Source organism: Spinacia oleracea, chromosome 3 (genome assembly GCF_020520425.1).
Source record: "Spinacia oleracea cultivar Varoflay chromosome 3, BTI_SOV_V1, whole genome shotgun sequence".
In the NCBI taxonomy this organism is placed as follows: domain Eukaryota; kingdom Viridiplantae; phylum Streptophyta; class Magnoliopsida; order Caryophyllales; family Amaranthaceae; genus Spinacia; species Spinacia oleracea.
This window is the reverse complement of record NC_079489.1, coordinates 87,672,944-87,691,798: the sequence shown is the minus strand read 5'-3', so window position 1 is coordinate 87,691,798 and position 18,855 is coordinate 87,672,944. Positions and strand designations below refer to the sequence as shown.

The 18,855-nt window shown below is 38.2% G+C and overlaps 1 protein-coding gene across 1 annotated transcript; it reads right to left on the bottom strand.

Annotated features, from left to right (window-relative positions):
- On the bottom strand, positions 1-831 carry LOC130469837 (uncharacterized). The gene is made up of 4 exons (XM_056839343.1): positions 804-831; positions 530-591; positions 333-416; positions 1-291 (listed from the first exon to the last, which is right to left on the bottom strand). Exons 1-4 carry the CDS (start codon positions 829-831, stop codon positions 1-3), a joined length of 465 nt encoding a protein of 154 aa, XP_056695321.1.
- Positions 832-18,855: the final 18,024 nt, after the last annotated feature.

Sequence of the window (18,855 nt, the reverse complement as noted above, 5' to 3'; positions counted from 1 at the left end):
CTACAATTCTTTTATTTCAGGAGATGTCATTCTATGCGATGCTTTAGATATAGGTGTCGTTCTAGGAACTAAGTCTATAGGGGACTCAACGGCTCTAGCATGTGGCATACCTGCAATCTTACTAGGAAACACATCCATGAATTCATTTACAATTGGAATATCCTCGATCTTTATTCTGACTTCTTTACTCACATCTAGAACACAACCGAAAAATAGTGCACACTCCTTTTTCATTAACTTCCTCACTTGCATTACAGAAATAACTAAAGGTTCTTGGATTTCTCGAAACGTCTATATGAGGTCAACCTTCCAATATGGTTCCTTAAACTTACTTTCTGAATTTCACATTCTACCTTATCCTTGTACAAACTTAGCCAGTCCATCCCCGAAATTACATCTAGGTCCCTCAGATTAAACTTTATAAAATTAGAAGGAAAATGCAATATTTTATCTTCAAAGGCAAGTTCTTAAACAACTTGGTACACCTTATGGTTACACCAGTAGGTATACTAACAGGTAAATCAATCACCTCAAAATCTACTAAATTCAGACTCTTAACAACAGATGACGGAACAAAAGAATGAGTTACCCCTGAATCAAACAACGTTTTAAGTAGCACGGAGTTAATAGAAAAAGTACCATGAACTACATCTACAGAATGTTCAGCTTCATTTCTAGTCATCACGAACAGTTTACCTGGACCCTTATTATGGTTGTTGTTCTCATTGTAAGACTTATTGTGGTTTCCCTGGCTGTTTTGCGACCCTACAGGCTTCGAACTCTGATTTCCGGATTGGTTATACCATGACTTCCCTTGGTTACCACTCCCATTGTTATTTTGTTCCTTTTTCTGCTTAGTGAAGCACTCATACTCCCTATGCCCCCTTTTCTGACAATAGTTGCAGGTCACAAATTCTCCCTTGCAGTTTCTACCAGGATGGTTGTTACTGCACATCTAACAGTGATACACTCTCTCAGATTGGTTCCTATTGTTGTGCCCCTTATTGTTCCTTCCTTGAAAATTTTCATTTCTATTCCCATTCCTATTCTCATTCATATTCCTCTTAAAATTCCCTTGGTTTTCTTCAGCATTAAACTCCTTTTTTTTCTTCCCAACAACATTTTTTTTGTCCCTTCTGCACTGCAGGCCATAAATATGAGCAGCTCTCCCATACACAATATCTAAAGATGTAAAGGTTTCCCCACCTAATCCCAGCTGGATCTCATCGGTCAACCCTTGCTCAAACCTCTGAGCCTTTAGCTCCTCTATGGCTACTACCTTAGGTGCAAACCTCGACAGGGCTATAATTTGCTATAATATTCAGCGATGGTCGTATTCCCCATCCTACGGTTTATGAATTACTGTGCTTTTTGTTTTCTCATAAAAGGTAGGGTAAAACTTTCCCCTTAAGGCAGTAACAAATGAATCCTAATTTAATCTCTTAGCAGCACTAAGCCTAGCTCTACTCTCTCTCCACCATAAATCAACTTCATCTTTCAAGTACATGACAACTTGACCCACTCTCATGTTTTGAGCACAGTTCACAGCCCCAAACAATTTCTCAAACTCTCCAACCCAGTTCTCTAAAAAGGTAGGGTCATCTTTTCCGCCAAGAGGCGAATAACAGCAGCTAAGTCATTATTGTTGGTCATCCTAGAGCGCGGCTTGAAAGTAATATAATCTACTTTAGTTTTAAATCATCACTTAATAGTATCCTATACCACGTAATATCACCTCAACAGACATAATTCACGTAAATCAAACAATCATTTACGAATGTGCAACAATCATTTACAAATGTGCAACAATTATTCCGAGGTAATCTCCTCGATCATTCATGAACGATATTCACGTAAAGGAATTCAATTGGGGAACAATGAAATAAAAATTCAATCATCACGAATAATAAGGTAAAATAAAAGAAGAAAATATTCCCCTTCGCGTCCCAAAATGAACTCTTGATCCTTTGGATAATCAATAATCTAACTTTTATTCCTCCAAAAGAGTGTTAATAACAATTTCTAAACCATAATAACGCACTTGTCCTCAAAATAAAATAAAGGTTCTATGATATAAACATAAACTACTATTGGGCGAATTATGGAATTCTCAAATTGGAAATGAATGCTTTAACTTTTATTGCTAACTCTATAGAGGTTTATTACATCCTTGAAAAGAATAAAGAATAACTTAAACTCTTATTGCTTTAACTTTAAACTGTTGTAGATATTCTACTTATTCTTTAAAACATAAAAGAACTAATTAACTATTACAACTTCAAATGTTTAAGGCATCTTGCCTATCTGTTCTTTCCTTGGAAACTTGTGGAGTGAAATCTAGATCTTCAATATTCGTCGAATTCTTCCTCCGGGTCTGAGTCTTCTTTCATGTCTTCATCTTGATGAGGCTCACTTGCCACCTCACCATCACCTCCAGGCTCCACATCTGAATCACTAGAGATCTCAATGGTAGGCTCATGGGCCTCTGGGTTAGGGTTTTCTACCTCAACCTCTACATTCTCATCCTCAATGGGTACATCATTTTCCTCTAGATCATTATTTACACCAACTCTCATAGGTTCTTCCATGAATGAGTCCCAAGCATGACTCCCTATGTCTTTACCCTCCTTGAAACCACTTTCTACTGCCTCAATAATGGTGGTCATAAGCTCTGAGTCGTATCTCCACCTACCATCCCTAGTCCCATACTTGGCTAAATTTGGCGTTCCATCCTCAAAATGCATGTCTTTAAACCTATCTTTGAGCTCTATGTATGAAATTTTGTTAGGTAAGCAATGAACAATAGTGGATTTTATGGTGTCTTCTCTCATTAAGATGGGTTGGTTTTGTATCTTAGCAAAATACTCACATCCAAACACAACTTTCTTCACGAAAAGACGTGTGGTCTCTTCGTCGATCTTCTCAAGGGATCCTATGTTGGTGTACTTGGAAAAAACATTTTATTCCTGAAAGAAACATCTTAAGGTCTTACTAACGATTTCCCAACCAAACAATAATCAAAATTCAATGACACAATAAGTTCAGTGAAATCAAACCATCTCTCTTACGCACATTTAAATGCGACACTTAAACATTTAACACAAGCACATAATAATTATCTCCTTGTGCTAGAATTAACGAATTAACTAGCTACTAATGCACATATAATTCTATCCTATATGCCCTTTCCTATATTACCCATCTCTCATAATATAATAAGAACAACTAAAGCATTGAAGTTGTAATACCTCGTATTTTTCGTAAAATATAAATATATTTTTATTATATTTATAAGGATTTTTATGAATTTAAGTGCATTTTTAATAGGAATTAAATGTATTTTATTTTTAAATAGTTTAATTATTAATTATTTACGAAAACCGGATTTTTATTAAATAAATTCAACGAATTTATTTAACCGGGAATTGTTGGATCATATTTTGAAAACGAATTTAATTTAATCTAAGCCCAGTCAAATTTCATGATCAAACCCAATAAGGCTTGCAAGGAATTAATATTAATTAAGCCCGTAAGAAAGCCTAACCTTAAACCCTAAAACCTAACCCATGAAAGGATGAGAACCTATAAATACCCCCTGCCCTTCATTAAATCCCCACATAATTTTCAGAAATTTCTCTCTATCTCTCTTTCTCCTCTCTTTTTCTGCCGCCCTTTCCTTCGGCCCCAAGGCACGAGTGTGCCTCGCTCGTGTGCCTGCCCAGCCGAGTGCTGCCCCGCGCCTCACGTGCACACCCTCGCTCTCTCTCGCCTTCGCGTGCCTCGCCCTCGCAGCCCGCAGCCCAGCGCACAAGCTGTGCTCGCTGCTGCTGCCTGTGCCCGCACTCCCTCGTCGCCCCTCTCGCCCAGCGCCCACAAGCCTCGCACACGCAGCGCGCAGCCCCCGCCTGCGTTGTTGCTTGCTCGTGCGGCTGTTGTGCTCGTGTTGTGCTCATGTGTTGATGCGTTGCGCCAAGGACACACACGCACCACAACTTTCATGTGTGTGTGTGTGTGTTGTTGTTGTTGATAATCAAATCGTATACTTTTAAACTTTTCAAATTTCAGTTTTAAATTGTTTTAATTATTTAATTGCGATTATTTAATTATTTGGATTATTTAAATTGATGAAATTGGTTATGAACACCGTGTTTTAATATTTCGTATTTGAATTGATGAGATTGATTTTAATTCAAAAGAATTACGATTTTTAGATTTAAGGGTTAATTAAAGTGTCGATTTTTAAGGTCAAAACATGATTTTATTAATGACCTATTAGTAGGATTTTAATTTCGATTGTTCAAGCGATTGATTCACATAATTTAATGACGATTTAAATTATGGGAATCAACTTAAATTTTCAGATTTATTATAAAGCTTAAATGTTGATTTTTAATGATTTTTGAGGTCAAAAGTCAATGATTTTATGCTAGGACTTGAGTTGACTATTTGAGACTATTAAATTAACGAATAACGATTAATTTCTAAATAAACCAAAGGTTTTAGATTCTTAAATAGTTACTGGAAATTTAGTAAACATGAATAATAATTAAGTTTCTCCTTTGTGTTTATAGGAGTTGATTTCTAGTGAGTCGTGATTCGCACAATGGCCCCCATACTTAGGTATTCCAGGTACGTACAAGACTAGGGTGACCACCTATCCCATGAGGACTTTATGAAGTATATTGATTGTGAATCATGTGAACTTAGGTGTTGTGAATTCATGTTTGATGTGTGTACAAGCATGTGAGAATTGTTATTGAATCTATGTGAATGAGCATGTTATGGATTAATTAATGCTTTATAGATTCTATTGAACTATCATGTTATGGACTTTTATAATCGTTGAATTATGTCAAGCATGTTGTTCAAATTAATATGCATGTATGAGTGTTGCGCATGCAAGTTATTATGATTATGCTATTGTACGGGATGTCTAGCATACAATGAGCCTATTGAATTATTGCCTAGGTGCATTGTTTATTATATTGCCTCAGTGCATCGTTTATTCTACCGCAAGTGTAGAATACATTTAAAGAGTTTGTGTGAATTGAACTAAGGACTAATCATGCTAAGGGCACATCCCGCATGTTAGGAAGAACAATGATGGGTCGTCTCAACAGTGTTTTGAGATGGAATTATGGAATAAATTCACTTGAGTCCTATGTTTGATCACAAGTCATAAACGATTAAAATGAAGAGTCATTGTTTAAGTATTCATGTGTGTAATTGTTGAATTACTTGTGAGTTATGTCTTTGGGTTGAGTCTTGAACTTAATATACTAAATAACGTAAAGTGCAACCCGAATGAGCTTCAAAACTCTTGGAACGTATATACCTTGAGTATGAAAAATGAGGGGAGTTGTGTCAGAGAAACTCATACTCCTTGAATGATACAAGACATTGTTTCATTCTTTTGGTTATTCGCTTATTAAACGCGCAGGAATTCCGTCGGTATGACCCGACTCTATATTATTTGGTGTTTGGTGGGCTCCCAACACCCTAAGTTTCCCTCAGTGGTTTTGTTTCCCTCAGTGGGTTTTTGTTATTATATTTTACCCGTTCGAAGCTAATTCTTATTAATCAATGAGTTAAGAGTCGTGTCAAGTCTTGAGTATGTCTTCATGATTAGTTTATTTACTTTAATAGCTTTTGCATGTGGATTATCTTTATTGTTCGAGTGAAGCATGTTAGGATAGAATGTTATTCTAGCTTGTTCGTACTCAGCTTTTGCTGACTTCGTGCTTCATGTCTTTCGGTCATGGCCTTTGCCTTAATGACCCTATGATGATCCATCTTTGCACTTGCATTGTTGGGGAGTAGATTTCAATAAGCAAGTTGATAGAGATAATTTGCGGGAGAAGTTCATGGGAATAGTGACGAGTGACTATTTCATCTTCCGTATTTATAAACTCTATTTTTATTTCTAGTCATGACTACTATTATTACTTAAATTGTAGTTAATGAGTTTTAAACTATTTAATGCTTTGGTTTTGGGCCTTAATGGTTCCAAGTTTGTTAGATGACCATTAACTATTTAATACATTTTGAAAGTTAGTTTATTTCCGCTGCGTAATTCTGGTAAATAGCCGTAGCCGTTATCACGGTGGCTGTAATATCTTGGTAATTCCTTTGTTTTAAGTTGGAAAATATTTTATAAAAAACAAAGAATTATTAGGGTGTTACAAAGTGGTATACTAGAGTTTAGTTTCAGTTCTTCTTTGTAGTAAGTAATACTATAAAGTAGTATTTGCAGAGCTTTAGTTTAAGAGCTGCTTTGCATTAACTAATAGTGTAAGGTGGTAAATCCTTAAACTACGATTTGCGGAACTTTAGGATTTTTGAAAATTGTCCTCCTAAAGTCAAAATGCTATTTTGAGTACTCAATATTTCGAAAAAGTCAAATACCAATCATTTTATGTTATTTGAAAATTTATCGATTTTATTTTAATATTTTTTCAGATTTATTAAATTCGAACAAAGTCGAATTTAATTTCAAAAAGAAAAAAAAATTATTCGGATTTTCCGGAATTTTCAAAAAAAAAAAAATATATATATATATATATATATATATATTTTTTTTCGAATTATTTATTTATTTATTTTTTTCGGAAAATAATCGGATTAATTAATTAAATTATTCGATTAATTACTTTTAATTTTCGATTTTAATTTTAATAATTTCGCGTATATTTGAAGTTATTTATTTAATTAATTTTGAAAATTGTTCTTATTCCTAAGTGAGAAAGGTTAGATTAAGAAGGGTATATCTACATTAAGTATGCATTTAATATGAGTGTGCATGTGATTAAATGCTAAGTGTTAAGTTTTAATTGTATGCCTATGCCTTAAGTGTAATCATGTTTTATGTTGCTTTATGTTATTAATTGCATTATGATTCATGATTTAGCATGTATGTGTGCATTGAAATTGTATGGCTCCACGAACTTACTTTGTTTTGGAACACTTTAGTAAGAATTTTTAGTTGTGTACTTTGGGATTAAGATGTTGCTTTCAAAGTACGCAAACCTAGGACACCTAGAGAAGCTAGATTGCGAAACCCCGCACATCTACGTGCAGAAGATTGAGTTTGCTTGCAACTATTTTGCTACGGTACAGAATCTGTCCGAACTAAGGAAAAAGGATGTCATAGCCGAGATGGTTATTCATTGTTTGCCCCATAGGAACCCATATATAGGTCTGAAGCAACGATTTCATGATATGCATACTAACAGTGGCATTTCTAATTACTACAAGTATGGTACTCCATATGGTAGGTGGAGGTATGACATGGAGATTATGACCACTACCCTAGAGATGGCGGAAGAAATTTTTAAGGATGGTAAGATGGTTGAAAGTATCCACAACACGAAGTTTAGTAGTGATACGGAAACCCAGATGAATGAGGATAGTGTAGACACCTACTTTTGTCCCCATTCCCGAAAGGGAAGGTTCGATGATGAAAACGTAAATCTCCACTTGACAACGCATCTCCTATAAAATAACGAATCTCATTACCCCTTTTCATTTCACCCGAAACCTGCTATTTATGGAAACCTGCTAAAAATAGTAACTGCCGTAATGGGTAGTTGTTAAAAGTGGCAAGTCATAAAAGATAAAAACCTGTCAGAATTAGGTGTTGCACTCCAACATAAATCCTAAATGAGATAGAAATTGCGAGAGAATCCTATTCCTAATATGATTCGAAAGTAAGAGTCACGTATTAATTAAAATCCTAACGAGCCTAGAGTTCGTAACGGGCCCAGACGCATCCCGTCACAAGGTTAATACGCACTAAAGGACTCAATTAAATCTCAAATACTCCGGATTCTAGGAATCCGAATCTGACTAAGAAAAACAGCCCAGACCCTATTTTCAACGCCTGGCTCTGGGCGCCGAAATCTTCGGCGCCCAGGCCTGGGCGCTGAAAATACCTGGTACGTGTTTTTTCCTAATTCCTCGTGGATTAGAGTTCTGCAATTCTATCTTTCCACGAACTCTTTTCTATAAATAGGGCCTTAAGTTCGACGTGAAAAGAACAACAACACACAATTATATTCTGAGTATTGACTCTAAACCCCTAAGCCTAAGCCTCACGCTGCGAAACTGATCACGCATTCTGTCGCAATCGATCCATAAATCGAACAGAACGTATCCCGTCCCATAATTTGAGATTCGTTAAATAAAAGGAGAAATAGCAAAGTCAAAGTGGTTAGTTTTCTGAGAACCGTGACGCACCTCTCAAGGGTGCGTCGTAATGTGTCCCTTTTCCATGGTTTAATTGCTTTCCTCGCCCTTTTATGAACTGTTAAACTAACTAAAATCTGATTGTTCGATCACGCTTAATAAATATGATATTTTGGGAAATTGGATTATCATGCTAGGTCCCTTAAAACAATCTAAATCAGATAATCGCGCTCGATCTAGTACTATATGTTGCATATTGATAAAATCAACTCAGATTAGTTTAATAGTTAACGCATGTCCCTTCAATTATTTATGCTGAGCTAGTAAGGATATCCTGCCTCTGGAGTTATCGAAGAGCGAGTACTCCTCTCGGTAGTTACAGTCCCCCGAACCCTCAATCTCTACCCTGCGGGTGTACGTTGAGCGATCCCCACCACCAGGGATCACAAGGGAACCTACGGCCGTCGTGGTCAAACATAATTGCACTCCCTTTATGTCACGATAACCGGGTTTTGTCAGTTTTTCTCATTGTCGTTAAAAACTGAATGGCGACTCCTATATTACTAGTCAATTGGGTGTAAACTCACAGGAAATCCAATTACACTTGATTTGACAAAAAGAAGCGTCACACCCACGAGGGACGAGGTCACGCATTAGCCTCGTGCTTTTTCGACCCCCTCACAGATAGTGATGATGATGTTGTTGAGATTGAAAACCCTAATCCTATCATTCCTGAACCTACTATTGAGATTTCTAGCGACACTGAAGTTGAGCCTGAGACTAATGATGAAGTGAACAGTGAGCTACAACAGAATAATAAGGATATGGAATATGAATCTGACCCCGAAGAAGACTTCGATGATCCTAATGATCAAGACTTCACTCCAGAGCACTACAAAGAGAGAAATGGTCGTCAAGATGACTCTAGCATTTAAAACTTTTCTAATGTAATAGCTAATGCCTATTCTAGTGGAGTAATAAAGTAGCAAGCTACTATTTATGGTTTTAGTAGTTCATTTTGTGGTTTCTCGAATAAATTACCATCCAAAGGATGTATTATTTTCTCATTAAAGCAATAAAAATTTAGAGTTCTTTCTTTTACCTCTATTTCTAAGTTTTAAGTTTTCTTTGAGCGATTATCGCAAAAGAATTTCATGGATTTCTTCAATGAAATCGTACTTGCAAGGTGGTTCAATTCTTCACCACTTGAACGTGGTGACGCGGATTAAAGCGAGAATTGGCCCAATAATAGGCGTCAATCTTGCCTTAAGGGTCCGAAATTTTGGTGCATGTTTGTACTAATTGTGTGACTTGTTAGTGCAATGCTCCAGCAAGGTAGTGTCTAAACCCAGTTGTTAAAGTTAGTCTTTTGTTTTATTCAGGAGAAGGTACATGACTACCCAAGGGATTGCCAGTGTGGTTAGGCAACTAGCTGAAGTAGTGCAGAACTTAGCACATAATAGAAATAATCAAGGACTGGATCCAGCTGGTGAAATGTTTAAGAAGGTGGCACAAAGTAAGCCTCCTTTGTATCAAGGGGAAGTAGACCCAACTGTACTTGAGAACTGGCTAAGAGAGTTCGATAAGCTTATCCTAGCTGTGAATTGCCCAGAAAACCTTAGGGTTAATAGTGATGTGTATTACCTTAGGGGAGAAGCTGATTTGTGGTGGCAAAGGTGTGAGAATGCTTTAAGAGCTACACCTGGATTTGGATGGGAATAATACAAAGTTGCCTTGAGAAACAAGTTTTATCCACCATATCTAAAAAAGAAGAAAGCCCAAGAGTTCATCGAGCTAAGGATGGAAGGGATGTCTGTAACGGAATACTATTCCAAGTTCATAGAACTGTCTAGGTTTACACCTGAAGTGGTGGCAACGGAGGAGCTTAGGGCTCAGAGATTTGAGAGTGGATTAACTATGGATTTGCAAATGATGCTTGCTGGAGAGACCTTTACATCTCTTGACACCAGTACGGGAAAGTTGCCCATCTGTATGGTCTGCAGCAAAGGAGAAATAGAGTTGGTGAAAAGAGGAAGGATGTTGGTAACCAAAATCAAGGTGGTGGCCAACGGAATCAGGGAAAGTTTAAGAAGAACAAGGGGAATAATCACTTCCAGTCAAGGGAAATCATGGTGGAAACAGAAATAACTTCCACAACAACAATGGGAATACGAACCAGTCTGCAGGGAATGGAACGAGAGTCTATGAGTGTAGACGTTGCCATAATAATCACCCAGGTCAGGATTGTAATGGAAACCCAGTTGTTTATAAGTTCTGTGTGAAACTAGGCCATAGAGAATATGAGTGTGGGGCCAAGAATGGGAAACCCAACCAAGGCAACCGCCAGAAAAATAACCGGAATAACCAGAACCGGAATGGAGGGAATAATGGTGGAAACCAAAAGGGCAACCAGAATGGTAACAATGGAAACAATGGCCATAGTAATGGAAAGTCTGGGTGAAACTATCAGTAAAATGGGAAGCAAAACACCAATTGAAATGCCAATGGAGGTGGCTATAACAAAGGAGTTGCCCAAGGAAAGCTGAATGTAATCACTAGACAGGAAGCTGAAACCTCATCTGACGTCATAGCTGGTACTTTTTCTATGAACTCCATTTTAGTTAAAGTACTATTTGATTCTAGTGCGACTTATTCGTTTATATCAAAGGGTATCTTAGAGAAGTTAGAGTTGAAAAAACCCGAGAGAATTCAAGTACCCATAGTGATACCAACCGGTGAGATTGTGAAGTGTACTAAGATCCATAGAGATGTACCTTTTACCATAGCCAAAGACCATATTCTTGTACGTCTAGCCTAATTGAGTTTGAGTTAGGAGATTTAGATGTGATTTTGGGAATGGATTAGTTGGCAATGTTCAAAGCTAAGATTGATTGTGAGAAGCAGAAGATCCACTTGAAGTCTAGTATAGGAAAGGTTATATCCTATCGCCGTTTTGGGAAACCTAGAAGTGTAGGAATCATCATTGCAATGGAGCTTGTGAAGTTAGTCAATAAAGGGAACCCTGTTTTCTTATGTAATGTTAGAGACTTAGAGCATGTGATAAAAGAGAAACCAGAGGACATTGCAGTGGTAAATGATTTCTTGGACGTGTTTCCGGAGGAGATCCCGGGGATGCCGCCCAATCGACCTATTGACTTCACTGTAGACCTAATACCCGGAACTGCACCTATCTCTAAAGCCCCATATCGGATGGCTCCGGCAGAAATGAGTGAATTGAAAGGTCAACTTGAAGAATTACTAGAGAAAGGCTATATTAGACCAAGTGCATCGCCTTGGGGAGCGTCAGTCTTGTTTGTGAAGAAGAAGGACGGAAGCATATAGACTACAGAGAGCTCAATAAAGTCAAAATCAAGAATAAGTATCCTTTGCCTAGGATAGATGATCTGTTTGACCAGTTGAAAGGAACAGGAATATTTTCAAAGATCGATTTGAGGTCAGGTTATCATCAGTCGAGAATCGCAAAGCACGATATACCAAAGACTGCATTTAGGACTAGATACGGTCATTATGAGTTCACAGTTATGCCTTTTGGATTGACCAATGTGCCTGCAATTTTTATGGACTTAATGAACCGAGTATTCCATGCATTCTTGGACAAGTTTGTAGTGGTTTTCATAGATGATATTCTGGTATACTCCAAGAGTGAGGAGGACCATGCTAAACACTTAACGTCAGTGTTGGGTACCCTGAGAGACAACCAGTTGTACGCAAAGTTCTCGAAGTGTGAATTCTGGGTGGAGAAAGTTGCATTCTTAGGATATTTTGTGTCTAAGGAAGGAGTTGCTGTGGACCCTGCAAAGATAAAAGTTGTTAGTGAGTGGCCTACACCTAAGAGTGTCACCGATATTTGGAGTTTTCTTGGTTTAGCAGGTTATTATAGACGCTTTGTGCAAGACTTTTCTAGAATTGCCAAACAAATGACTACCTTGATGAAAAAGGAAGCGAAGTTTGAGTGGAATGGCCAGTGTGAAGAGGCGTTCCAAGCTTTGGAGACGCGATTGACAACCGCGCTGGTGTTAACCTTACCAGATTAGAGTGGTACATATGATGTGTACAGTGATGCCTCTAAGAATGTCTTAGGGTGTGTATTGATGCAGAACGGGAAGGTGATTGCGTATGCATTAAGGCAATTGAAACCATATGAATCCAATTATCCTACCCATGACTTAGAGCTAGCCGCCATAGTGTTTGCATTAAAGATATGGAGACACTTACTGTATGGTGTGAATTGTAGGATATTCACGGATCATAAGAGTTTGAAATACACTTTCACACAGAAGGATTTGAATATGCGCCAACGAAGGTGGTTGGAATTGATCAAGGATTATGATCTGGATATTCAATACCATGAAGGAAAAGCCAATGTAGTTGCAGATGCCTTGAGCAGGAAATCAAGTCATAGTGTGAATGCGTTAGTAGTTGCTAACGAGCTGTGCAAGGACATGCAGCGATTGAATCTAGAAATAGTGAATGGAGAAAGCCTTGAAGGAATGATGAATGCCTTAACTATCCAACCGTCTGTATTTGATGAAATCAGGCTGGAGATGTTAAGCTAGAGCGAATCAAGGAAAAGATTTTTCAAGGAAAGGAGATGGATTTTAAGATCCACGACGATGGAAGTTTGAGGTACAAAGGACGATGGTGTGTGCCTCAAAAGTGTAGTGATTTAAAGGAAAAGTTGATGAGAGAAGGTCACAATACACCATATTCAGTTCACCCGGGAGGTGATAAGTTGTATAAAGATCTAAAGAAGGTCTATTGGTGGCCAAGAATGAAGAATGAAGAATGAAAGTGGTCTATTGGTGGCCAAGAATGAAGAATGAAGAATGAAAGTGGTCGAATTTGTGGCAAGATGCATGACTTGTCAGAAGGTTAAGATTGAGCTAGGAGACCACAAGGAAAGGTCCAACCTTAGAAATTATGAGTTGGAAAAAGGACTGTATCTTAATGGACTTTGTCACTTGTTTACCCAAGTTGAAAAGTGGAAATGACACCATTTGGGTAGTAGTAGATAGGTTGACTAAGTCGGCAGTGTTCATACCAATGAAAGAAACCTGGAAAATGGAACAACTTGCCAAAGCTTACATCTAACATGTAGTGAGATTACATGGAGTTCCTAAGGATATCGTATCAGATAGGTGTTAGGTTATGATTCATATGACAATTCATAAATCATGCGGAAAAACCATAAAGCCAGGAAAGCATATTATTTACACATAATCATTTAGCATAGTTTAGATGCATACTCTTTGTTGCGTGCCTTCCCTAGCTGCGCCCGAACCGAACAAGAACAAGTCTTTAGGACTCCAAGTGTCGTCCCTCCGTAGATAGTCCACAGCACGTCCGGATCCGCCTTAAGATTGACCAACTAGAATCGCCCTTAAGGTACTACTTATTTTCGGCAAAATGGGCAAGAGTTATGGCTGATTTTTCTGCTTAAAAATCCTAGCTTTGAATACTTGAAAACTTGTGTATAAATTTATGACCCTAGGCATATATTTATAGAACCTTGGAAAGGATTTCGAATCCTGTTAGAATACTAATTAATTAATTAGAATCCTATTAGAACTCTAAATAATTAATTTAATCTTTTAGGATTAGGATTTAATCTATTCACGAATTCTGATAGCTTTAGGATTCGTATAGAACGTACACACGCACCGCATGAGCATCGCATGCCCATGCGCAAGCCTTGCGGCCTACGCTGTGCTCACGGCGCACAGGCCCACTGCCCGCAGCCCATTTGTGCGCGTGCGCCAGCCTTGGCTGGGACTGGCCTTGCGTTGGGCCTGGTCGAGGCATTGGCGTGTTGTTGGATGCGTGTGGCTTGCTGGGCGATGGCCTGGCTTCGTGCTGGGCCCTCGTCCGGCAGGCCTCGTCCGATGCTTATTCGTACGATACGCTTCCGATTAAATTCCCGGTTCCGGAATTCATTTCCGATACGAACAATATTTAATATTTCCGATTCCGAAATTAATTTCCTTTTCGAACAAATATTTTAGGAAAATTTGGTAATATTAATCCAACCTTTGACCGATTTTCTTTTATTAAGCCCACCTATGACATATTTTTTAATAATCCCACCTTTATTACCCAACAACTTGTATTGGGCCTAACAGGTCATAAACCTGTTGTAGGCGGTAATATGTCCCTACGTGGCAGTACTCTCTCTCGATATATTCAGTCATCATCGTCAATTCATCACCATCTCGTTGACTTTTTCACCGGTTATCAATCACTTAAGCTCAATAAACGTCATTGGGTAGTAAACGTGGGATTATTAAAAAATATGTCTTAGGTGGGATTAATAAAAGAAAATGGGCCAAAGATTGGATTAATATTACCAAATTTTCCTATTTAATATTTCCGTTTCCGGAATTATTTTCCGATTCCGATAATATTTCCGATTCTGACAATATTTCCGTTTCCGGCAATATTTCCGATTCCGGCAATATTTCCATTTCCGATAATATTTTCCGATACATGCCATGTTTCCGTTTCCGGCAACATCTACGACTTGGATAATATTTATATTTCCGATACGATCCATATTTCCGTTTCCGGCAATATCATCGTTTCCGGAGTATTCATTTCTTGCCTGTGACGATCTCAGCTCCCACTGAAACCAAGATCCGTCGATTCCGAATATCCATAGATGGAGTATTTAATGCCATTAAATACTTGATCCGTTTACGTACTATTTGTGTGACCCTACGGGTTCAGTCAAGAGTAAGCTGTGGATTAATGTCATTAATTCCACTTGAACTGAAGCGGCCTCTAGCTAGGCATTCAGCTCACTTGATCTCACTGAATTATTAACTTGTTAATTAATACTGAACCGCATTTATTAGACTTAACATAGAATGCATACTTGGACCAAGGGCATTATTTCCTTCAGTCTCCCACTTGTCCTTAGGGACAAGTGTGCATTTCCTAATTCCTTTGTCGCTCGATGCTTGCTCTTGAACATAAGGTAAGAGTTGTCATCCTTATTATGTCCAGAGGTGTTCCTCGGTTTCAGAGTTCAACTGATCAAATAAACAGATAATCATAGCCTATGATTCATCCGAGCACGGCCATGCATTTCACAGTTTCTAGCTCTCCGAGTGGCCTTGTACAACTTTTAAGCATCTCATCCCGATTTATGGGAGGACAATCCCAATCTTGCGATCTTGAGATTAGACTTCGTTTAATAGGTGATTACCTGAGCGTTGCCTTTATACCCTCCTTTTACGGTGCGACGGTTGGTCAACGTCAAAGCAACCAGTTCTCAAACAAGTAATCTCAAATCACTCAGGTATTGAGGATTTAGTGTCTAATAATTTTAATGAAATTTACTTATGACAGATTTTCATCTCTTACAGTAAAGTTTCATAGGTCTTGTCCGATACTAGTCTTCCCAAAGTAAGTATCTATGCAAATGATTATGACATTGCCATGTCCACATAGTTCAAGAAACAGAACTACTAGTCATCTTGCATTCTAATCGTCTAACGTTTCCTATGCGTCCAATTTTATAGAAAACTCCGACTAGGGACCATTTTCAACCTTTGACATTCAAGTTCACTTGATAGACATTTCTTAGTCACAGGACTGGTCCTGACAGTCTATCTTGAATATATCGTCAAATTGAAGGGACTCATCATTTAATAAACCACAAATTAAATGGAAAAATGAATTCTTTTCATTTATTGTGAATGATTAACCAATAATGTTTTACAAAGATTTAAACTCTAAAACTTTAAAACATTAAACAGGGATATCAAAGCCATTCTCCAATATGCTTGATTCCCATAGCTACAGTGTGCGAGTTGTGCTTCGCCTGCGGCAGAGGTTTAGTCAATGGATCTGATATGTTATCATCAGTTCCAATCTTGTTTATCTCGACTTCTTTTCTTTCAACGAACTCTCGTAGAAGGTGAAATCTACGAAGTACATGCTTGACTCTCTGGTGGTGTCTAGGCTCCTTTGCCTGTGCAATAGCTCCGTTATTATCACAATACAGGGCTATTGGTCCTTTAATGGAGGGGACTACACCAAGTTCACCTATGAACTTCCTTAGCCATATAGCTTCCTTTGCTGCTTCATGTGCAGCAATGTACTCCGCTTCAGTTGTAGAATCCGCAATGGTGCTTTGCTTAGCACTTTTCCAGCTTACTGCACCCCCGTTGAGGCAGAAGACAAACCCAGACTGTGATCTGAAATCATCTTTGTCGGTTTGGAAACTTGCGTCCGTATAGCCTTTAACAATTAATTCATCATCTCCACCATAGACCAGGTAGTCATCTTTGTGCCTTTTCAGGTACTTCAGAATATTCTTGGCAGCAGTCCAATGCGCCTCTCCTGGGTCTGACTGGTATCTGCTCGTAGCACTGAGTGCATACGCAACATCCGGGCGTGTACATATCATAGCATACATTATTGAACCAATCAATGATGCATATGGAATCCCATTCATTCGTCTACGCTCATCAAGTGTTTTTGGGCACTGAGTCTTGCTTAGAGTTATTCCATGAGACATGGGTAGGTAGCCTCGCTTGGAGTCCGCCATCTTGAACATATCAAGCACCTTATTGATATAAGTGCTTTGACTAAGTCCAATCATCTTTTTAGATCTATCTCTGTAAATCTTGATGCCCAATATGTACTGTGCTTCTCCTAGATCTTTCATCGAAAAACATTTCCCAAGCCAAATCTTGACAGAGTTTAACATAGGAATGTCATTTCCGATAAGTAATATGTCGTCGACATATAATACTAGGAAAGCAATTTTGCTCCCACTGACCTTCTTGTATACACAAGATTCGTCTGCGTTCTTGATGAAACCAAAGTCACTTACTGCTTCATCAAAACGTATATTCCCGCTCCTGGATGCCTGCTTCAATCCGTAGATTGACTTCTTTAGCTTGCATACCTTTTTAGCATTCTTTGGATCCTCAAAACCTTCAGGTTGTGTCATAAACACAGTTTCTGTTAAAACGCCGTTTAAGAAAGCAGTTTTGACATCCATCTGCCATATTTCGTAATCGTAATATGCAGCGATTGCTAACATTATCCGAATAGACTTTAGCATTGCAACTGGTGAAAAGGTTTCATCGTAATCCACACTGTGGACTTGCCTGTAACTTTTTGCAACCAATCTAGCTTTGAAAACTTCAAGTTTCCCATCCTTGTCCTTTTTCAGTTTGAAAACCCATTTGCTTCCAATGGCTTGGTAGCCATCTGGCAAATCGACCAAATCCCATACTTGGTTTTCAGACATGGAGTCTAATTCAGATTGCATGGCTTCTTGCCATTGCTTGGAGCTAGGGCTCGTCATAGCTTGTTTGTAAGTCGCAGGTTCATCACTTTCAAGTAATAGAACGTCATAGCTCTCGTTCGTCAAAATACCTAAGTACCTTTCCGGTTGAGATCTATATCTTTGCGATCTACGCGGGGTAACATTTCTAGATTGACCATGATTCTCCTAAAGATCTCTGAGTTTCATCCTGAATGTCATCTTGAGCATTCTCTAGAGTTTGTTGTTCGACTCGAATTTCTTCGAGGTCTACTTTTCTCCCACTTGTCATTTTGGAAATGTGATCTTTCTCCAAATAGACACCATCTCGAGCAACAAACACCTTGTTCTCAGATGTATTGTAGAAGTAATACCCCTTTGTTTCCTTTGGATAGCCCACAAGGATACATTTGTTAGATTTTGGATGAAGTTTGTCTGAAATTAATTGTTTGACGTATACTTCACATCCCCAAATCTTAAGAAAAGACACATTTGGAGGCTTTCCAAACCATAATTCATATGGAGTCTTTTCGACAGCTTTAGACGGAGCTCTATTTATAGTGAGTGCAGCTGTATTTAGTGCATGTCCCCAAAATTCTAATGGAAGTTTGGCCTGACCCATCATTGACCTGACCATGTCTAGCAAGGTTCTGTTCCTCCGTTCCGACACACCGTTCCATTGTGGTGTTCCAGGAGGAGTCAATTCTGATAGAATTCCACATTCTTTCAGATGGTCATCAAATTCATAGCTCAGATATTCACCGCCTCTATCAGACCGCAGTGCCTTAATCTTCTTGCTTAATTGATTCTCTACTTCACTCTGAAATTCCTTGAATTTGTCAAAGGATTCAGACTTATGCTTCATTAGGTAGACATAACCATATCTACTGAAGTCATCAGTGAAAGTGATAAAGTAGCTGAAACCACCTCTAGCATTTGTACTCATTGGTCCACATACATCTGTATGGATTAAACCCAATAGTTCATTTGCTCTTTCTCCAACTTTAGAGAAAGGTTGCTTTGTCATTTTGCCAAGTAAACATGATTCGCATTTACCATAATCCTCTAAGTCAAATGGTTCTAGAATTCCTTCCTTTTGGAGTCTTTCTAAGCGTTTCAAGTTTATATGGCCTAATCGACAATGCCACAGATAGGTGAGATCCGAATCATCCTTTTTGGCCTTTTTGGTATTTATGTTATAAACTTGTTTGTCGTGATCTAATAAATAAAGTCCATTGACTAATCTAGCAGATCCATAAAACATCTCTTTAAAATAAAACGAACAGCTATTGTCTTTTATTAAAAAGGAAAATCCCTTAGCATCTAAGCAAGAAACCGAAATGATGTTTTTAGTAAGACTTGGAACATGGAAA

Excerpts from the sequence above, each read along its gene's own strand:
- LOC130469837 (XM_056839343.1), bottom strand. The coding sequence starts at position 831 with ATGGGAGTGGTAACCAAGGGAAGTCATG. Across the intron at positions 417-529 it reads TGAATTTAGTAGATTTTGAG|TTTAATCTGAGGGACCTAGA; the intron begins GTGATTGATTTA and ends AATTTTATAAAG. Across the intron at positions 292-332 it reads TAGAATGTGAAATTCAGAAA|ACGTTTCGAGAAATCCAAGA; the intron begins GTAAGTTTAAGG and ends GACCTCATATAG.